General features: G+C 49.5%; 1 protein-coding gene across 1 annotated transcript; it reads left to right on the forward strand.

Moving 5' to 3' along the window:
* The first annotated feature begins 2,983 nt into the window (after window positions 1–2,983).
* On the forward strand, window positions 2,984–7,636 carry LOC122396675 (silk gland factor 1). Its single transcript, XM_043395265.1, has one exon. It carries the CDS (start codon window positions 3,588–3,590, stop codon window positions 5,109–5,111), a length of 1,524 nt encoding a protein of 507 aa, XP_043251200.1. The 5' UTR covers window positions 2,984–3,587; the 3' UTR covers window positions 5,112–7,636.
* The last annotated feature ends 249 nt before the right edge of the window (window positions 7,637–7,885 follow it).

The following is a 7,885-nucleotide window of genomic DNA, read 5'->3' on the forward strand; positions in this document are numbered from 1 at the left end:
GTTTGGGATTCGGCGCCAATGCAACTGATAAGTGATATTTCACGATAACAGTAGCCGTATGCATTGATCCGAAACGAAACGCAGCGCTTTCGAAAAGTGGAAGAATCGTTCTCTCACGATTTCAATATAAAAATGTTCACGTTGTAGATATTACCGTGACGGCTTAATCGATGGTCAAAAAAATTAATTTCTCGCATAATGGATCGCGGAACGATACTTGTAGGCGCGAATATAAAATAATTTCGCTCCGCGGCCGGCTTTTAATTAAAGGAGCGAGCAATCTGCGAATCGTTCGCCAATTTCGACGCGGTACGTGGCTTCCGCGATTACCGGCCCTTGATCCAACAGCAGAAGCGTTTCGCGAGCGTGTTTGCAGAGCGTATTAAGCCGCCGGGTCGCCGCGGCTTAATAAAGTTAAAAATGCACTTCGCGGCGGACGCGCGATAATGATAACTTCGCCTCGCTAGAACGAAAGAAAAAGCCCGGCCGAACGAGTCGATTCTTTCAGGGACGCGATTTTTAATTGCTTCCGACCGTTGCGCCCGTACCCCCCTCCCCGTCGATCTTTTCTCGCGAGCAAGAAGAGCGAAACGTTTGGCTCCCAATTTCGTGGCAGCCTGTTTTGTAAATTTGCGTTGCTGTAATGAGGATCAAACGCGGTGTGCTCGCGAATTCAACAGAGGTTATTCGAACGAGATCGGTGTCCTTTACTATTTTTTATAGAAGCGATTTCTTATGTTAAGTACATAATTTAAAGCACGTATTCGTTAACTCAATGTATTCATATCTTTATGTAAGATGCCTGCCTAACATTTGAAAACGCTTTTCCAAAAGCAAGATCAATTTTAAACGAGCGTTACACAAATATGCATTCGTAAACGGTTTGCGCACTCGATAATTCATGCGGAAACTAGCAACGATTTATCCAGGACCAACACGATGTTTAATTCACCGCTGAATAAGGATCATGACGTTCATTGTGTGCCGTTTCGTATTCTGTAAAATTATCAACGCACACACGCGGTTCGTTCTTTATCATAAATAACTGTCCAGTTTCGTTCGAAATCTCGCTGAGTTTTGAACATCGGAACTAATTTTCCTTTTCTTTGGCACTGTTCAGTGAGTACCGTGCGTTCCGACGGCTCCAGAATTTCGTAGACTAACGTCCGTCGCTACGTTTTTTCTCACGTAATTGCTACGAATGTTCATTTTTCAAAAGACAAAATCATCAAAATTAACGTCTACGATTCGATGCGTCGATCTGCAGTTTTAAACTTCCGTCGGTGGAAGTAGCGAAGAGATTTTGGATGTATTGGGTGGGCCATCGTTTACCAGACACTCTTTGTAATCAACGTAACGTTGGTCTTGGTCCTGATTACAAAAGGATTACGAGACGAGGCTGTTTCGCAAATAAACTGTCCTTGTAGATAAAGAATATTTGGAACACGAGTTTCTTCGAGGACGACGTAAGTTAAATTTGTGTTGCTTAAATACGTACGATAAAAGACAGCTGATAAGTTTTCGCAAAGAATCCGCGATTTGAAAATGGCTAAACGAAGAAGAGGTAATCGCGAGGAACCTTGCGAATGGCGTTGCTGACAAAACGAAGCGATGGTGGGAATCGCGTCGATCGGATCGCGTTAAGCCAATTAAATTATCCGCCGAAAATCCGACCTCTTTTTATTACGCGCGTTTAATATTCATGGAAGTCGCTACGAGGATTTAACGCGCGGCCCGTTGGACCATTGTATAATTAACAAAAATGCGTTTAAAATGTTGGAAACGGTAGGAAATATTGTATCGAATATCGGTGACTTTGTTCAGTTTTATCAAACGGAGAAAGTATCTTTTTTTCCACGGCTATTTCGGGGCAGAAATGCGAGTTATCAAGCGGCGATTTTAGGGCATTAATTCGATCATAACGGTTAAATATCGCGTATAATTTATAGCTGTTTGCAGATGCGGTTGGACATTAGATTTGTTTAAGTTATTAATAATACATAAAATATTGTCTATCGAATTAATATTTTACTTTGTGGTTATACTCGTGTTCCATAGATACATACGAGTTGAAAACGTATTAGTAAGTTGTCAGACACTGGAAATCAGTGTTAATTACGTTCGGAAATTCTACGAAGCGTGTTTTGCACGTGACGGGGCTTACGAAACCGATTTTCGCGACGAAAATTAGAGAGGTTTTAACCAACAACAACGAACCTGGTCGTTCTCCGCGGCGTGACTGCACCAGGATCGATCGTCCTCGTCGTGTTGCACGATTCCTCGGGAAAAGTCATCCGCGTGTTCGGGGTGCGAGCGCCGCGAGGCGAAAACGAGCTGGCGACCGAACTCGAACTGTAGGAGCCGCGAAAAAGCCGGATGCGGCGTAGTGATAGACAGAGAGAGAGAGAAAGAGAGAGAAAGAGTGAGAGAGTGAGGAGGAAGTAGATAGAAACAAGGGGGAGGATGCAAGAAACAGCGGTGGCGAAAGTAAAGCAGAGCGGAGAGAAAGAAAGCGGCGGGCGAGCGTCGGCGTCGGAGGACGCGCGTGACGGCGCGATAGGTGTCAAACGCGTGGCAGACAGACAGTTGACATGACATGGGAGAGCGCGGAGGCGACGCGTCGGGACGCGGGCGTCGAGCGTTCGGCGTCGTTGTCGGGCGTCCTGGGGGCATTGCGCAAGCGGCGCGGCGTTTTCCGCAGCTGCGCGCTCGTCCCGTTCCCGAGCCGACCATCCAGCCCGACCGGCCGCTCGCATTATCACGCCACCGATTCACCAGATACGAAGGGGATACACGACCGTACCCCTGAACCGGGTCCGATTGGTCGTCGTCGGAGGGTGGAGGGGCCAGCGGGCAGGGGATTGGCCGGCAAGGGAAAAACAGGCGCGGCGGAATCGTACGGGAGTGGGACGTGTTTGAACAAGATCGGGAGACTCAAGAGTAGCGGAGTATACTCGCTAACCGGCCTCCATCCACACGGCACACAGAGAGACAGACTGGTGAATGAGGGAGAGTGGAGGTGAGGCGACTCAAACAGGCCCCGCTCAAACAACCGGACCGCGTCGCTCTTGTGTGCGAAGCCCGTGTGGTGGCCGCGCGACCAGCGCCGCGTCCTCCTCCGAATCCGCTTTCGCGTAGTCTAGTCGCGTCGCGTTGTCGAAACAACGATCGCCCGGTCAGTTTCTGGAGACACGAGTGCTTTCGACCGTATCTGGGGCCCCCCCGTGACAATCGGGACCCGTGACAGAGATATTCGGTGCGCGCGGGAACGTCTGTGAACGTCACGGAAAACGTGTTTTGTCCGGGTCGTTTGGTGAAGTTTTTGGTGGATCGTATCGAACACCGAGGAACGAAAGGTTACGCGCCGGAAGACAGTGACGGGTAAAGTGCGCGTCAAGTTGAAGACCGCGACTCTGTGCTAGGATCAGTGATCATCGAGTGCGAGGTACAGGAACGGTGATAGGATTCTCGATCACGGGGAGAAGATTAAGGGAGCGTCGCATTACCAACAGCCGTGGTACCGCGGTTTTCATGATTCCCGTTTGACAACGAGACAACAGCCCGCCACCCCGGCACCAGTGAGCTCTATGACCATGCTCCATTCACAGAAGTCGCTGTACGGCGACGCCTGTGGCTTAGGCGGTGCGATGACCAGCGCTGCGATGTCCACGATGGGCAGCATAGCGCCAACGTACAGCTCGATAAATACGGTGGGCTGCGTGTCGATGGGTATGTCGATGGGCGTTGGAGTTGGCCCGAACTGCAGCCCGCAAGGCGCCGGTAGTTTCAACATGAGCAGCATGAGCTCGGCCATGGGGATGGCCTCTATGGGCGGCGGTGCCATGGGAGGTTATGGGAGCACCTCGATGGGCGGCGATGGTGCCTGTATGACCGCCGTCAGATATGGTCCTCTAACGCCAGGTGGCGGACCCGGGATCAGCAGGGATCCTCTCTCCTTGACGGAGCCGGATTCCCCGAATTCCGCGTTGCAACGCGCTCGAGGCGTGGACAAATCGTACCGCAGAAATCTGGCGAGCACGAAACCACCCTACTCGTACATCAGCCTGATCACCATGGCTATACAAAACGCGCCCACCAAGATGCTCACTCTGTCCGAAATCTATCAGTTTATCATGGATCTGTTCCCGTACTACCGACAGAATCAGCAGCGCTGGCAAAACTCTATCAGACACTCGCTCAGCTTCAACGATTGCTTCGTCAAGATTGCCCGCACCCCCGACAAGCCAGGGAAGGGTTCCTTTTGGTCGCTGCACCCCGACAGCGGAAACATGTTCGAGAACGGTTGCTATCTGCGCCGACAGAAGAGGTTCAAAGACGAGAAGAAGGAACTCACCAGGCAAACGAATAAGCATCAGCAGCACCACAATGGCGCCGCGGTTGCAGCGGCGGCGGCTGCGGTTGCCGCCGCCGGACACAACAGTCCTACGTCGCACGATCTGGTCCACACAGGTAAGAAGACCCCGTCGTCTCTTCACCACGGGCCCCAGCAACAGGACGAGAAAGATTTGCATTCGTTGGTGTCTTCGCATCATCACCATCACGCGGCCAGTTTGCATCAACACCACGCCGCGTTGAAGAGCGACGCGACGGACATAGGGGGTCTGCTGGGCCCGGATTTGGGCGCGGCGCACGACGAACTCACCGCCATGGTCAGTCGTAGTCTCCATCCTCACCTGATCTCCGACCCAGCGGCCCTCCATCACGGAATGCCGGGCAGCCTGAAGCAGGAACCGCCGTACACTGCCGCCAGCCATCCCTTCAGCATCACCAGGTTACTGCCGGGCGCCGCCGGCACGTCGCCCGGCGCCCAGGACATCAAACCGCCCGAGATGAAGATGTACGAACAGCTGCATCAAAGCTACGCGAACTTCGGCTCATCGCATCATCCTCACGCGCACTCCGCGCCGCCCAGCCATCATCATCACAACGGGATGCACGTGGGCTCGAACGCCGCCGGACCTATGCACAACATGACCAACCATCACCATCAAGAGTATTACCAGAGCCCGTTGTACCATCACGCGACCAGCGTGGCGAGCAGTAGCGCGCCCCCGCCGCCCTCCGTCGCCACCGCCGCACCGGGCTTGTGACATCACGCTACCCACCCCTACACCTTGGCCTGAGTCGTTGCAGCCGCGGCCTATGCCGCTAACGCTGCACCCGACGTCCCTTCGACCACCGCTAATTCCTCCGTTCTACCCTCTCACCATCCATCGGCCTCTTCGTCCTCCTCCTCGTCATCGTCCTCTTCCTCCTCGCAGCCGACAGTATCCGCGTCTCCGTCCGCGTCCGCGTCCTCGGCGTCGCTGCAACCGTTTATGCTCGATCAGCGACGTCGCGGACGCTGCGAGGACAACGAACCCGACGCATGCTGGCCCGACTACGTCGAAGGGGAAGAGGACGACGACGAGGAGGACATCGTCTGAGCTATCGCAAACACCAGCAACTTGGACTCCGAGGTACGAGGAGGCGCCCGAACGCAGCCGCGAGTGTTGGTTGGGGGGCTGTTCAGGCGGAAGGTGCGTGGGCGGAAGGGACGTCGCGACCGGGTCCGCGAAACGGGGGTGATTTAAACCGACGGCACGAGTCGGACAGGCGTTTCATTCGGTGTACTTACGAACAGGATGTTCCGTTATTCGTGGCACAAATTGGCTAGATTGTACGCCTCGAAACCATACGAAAATTAACAGTAACGAAATTGCGTAGACGGCTTCGTTTTTGAGAACATTTTATGTAAATACACTCGAGGAGGTACACCACCCACATGGCTCATAAAAACAGGTGAATTTTAAGTTTCTTTCCTAAGGTAATTATTACTTAGCGGACAAGTATTCCCCGTATAACACGGGTATGTTGAAATGTATAGAGTTAAGTTCGAAAAATTAACAAAAGTACACTATTGTTTTCACAACTGGAAGAAGTATTTTTGTTAAACGAGAGTGTCATCTCGGTTCGCGATCCAAAGTATCAACAACCTCTCGGTATTTCTATGTTTCGTGTATCGTTTCTTCGATAGAGACTATTAGTTGGGAAACGAAGTCTTTTCAAGCAATTTCTTTATTCTCGATTTTCGGCTTGTTTCGAGCCATGCAATCTGCCTGTCGCGGCGCGTCGAAACGCGTCGGTTTTCTGTGATACGCGACAACGATGCACGAGACGATTCTTTTTTAGCGCGGCTGACCTCGGAGTCTACGTCGTTCCTTTCCACGATGAAACGCGTCGTCCACGAGCCGAACGATACGTTTCTTTCGCAATACACGAGTGCAATTTCCTTCCTCGGAGGGAGGAAGTTGGGCGAACGAAGGAAGGAAAGCTTTTCGAGGCTACGAAGCGCGACAAAATTCTTTCCTTTTTTATACGTAGCGATAGTTTACTTGTTACGAGACTGCGTTTACGCGATGTTGGAAGTTGAGTGTGTTTGGTCGTTGATGGAGTTTGGGGACGATTAACCTCGATCGAGCGCGTTATTTGCTTTTAATATGGATCCCAACACTTTTATTTTTCTATTCAGGTTGCCGAAATTATCTTCCCGAAGGCATTTCTCCGATTCTTTAGTCCGTGTAGGATGTGTTACTTTCACGATCCCCAGAATAATTTCTGACTCACGTTTATGTTCCTTCGTGACAAAGAATATTGTCAACAATCGCTAGACGAGCGTTTATCGACGCGTAGATTGATACTAGGAAACGATAGCAAAGGTCTTTGTAGGATTATCTGTTCCTTCGACGACACACGTCTCTTTTACCGGTCGTTGATCTCGATTTCTCTGTTCTCGACTATTGCCACTTATCGCCGTGCAATTGCGTATGCGCGTTTACGACGGAAAGTTTGTTAATTCGACAATTAGGCTTTATCGGGAATCGAGATCCGGGCGAGAAGTCACGATCGCTCTGTGAATTTTAAACAGGGTGTTCGCGATTCGCTCGACGATGTAACAGTTTCCTCTGTTCTCTTTTTTTTAAGCAAACATTTATTAAAAGGGCAACCATCGTATTACGTCGAACACGTCGAGGATTTGCTTTCTATAGAAAACTCGCCCTGCCAGTGGAAAAAATACAGTTTCGAAAAAAAAACACACAACTTTTTATTACGCTACTGCACGCCTGTTATTTTTACGGATCGAAGTAAATGGCTCTGCACACGTATTTTCGAAATCTTTTACTCGAAGGAAATGAGTACCCCTTTAACGGCATGCTGCAACTTCTAACGGCGACGCGACGCAACTTTAGCGATTCAGATTGCGAACACTTCGAACTGTCACGCACAAAAATCTCGATCTCTCTTCGTTAGGAGAGGATCGCCGGATTCGGCTTTGCGCCTCGATCATCGCCGAGAAATCGAGAAGGAGTAAATGAGATAATGATGGGCGGAGAGCGAAAAAATGTGATAACCCGTGAGAATAAGTCTAAATTAATGAACATAGGCTTGTAAAGACGCCTGTAACCCCGCGTAGGGGCACGCATTCGTACGTGCATTGTACTCGAAACACTTCCGAATAGACATAAACACGAACGTTAACATACATACACGCACACACCGACACAAAAATCGTAAGAATTTTGTTGAGAGCGTCGCGCAGGACACGTCCAGTGTTTTTGTATGATACGTGTAGATAACCGCATAACGTAAACGCGTATGATTGTACAATATTATATATGTTACAGAGAGGTATATATATATATATATGTATAAGTATAAATATAAATATAAATATAAATATAAATATAATTATAAATACAAATATAAATATAAATATATAAATAAATGGAGTCTTTAACGATACACTATGTTAGGTATACATATATATATATATATATATATATATATATATAAAAATATATATAAATATATATATGAATATATA

This window comes from Colletes gigas, unplaced genomic scaffold (assembly GCF_013123115.1).
Source record: "Colletes gigas isolate AHSC1104 unplaced genomic scaffold, ASM1312311v1 Colletes_gigas_Sc00008, whole genome shotgun sequence".
In the NCBI taxonomy this organism is placed as follows: Eukaryota; Metazoa; Arthropoda; class Insecta; order Hymenoptera; family Colletidae; genus Colletes; species Colletes gigas.

Excerpts from the sequence above, each read along its gene's own strand:
- LOC122396675 (XM_043395265.1), top strand. The coding sequence starts at position 3,588 with ATGACCATGCTCCATTCACAGAAGTCGCTGTACGGCGACGCCTGTGGC.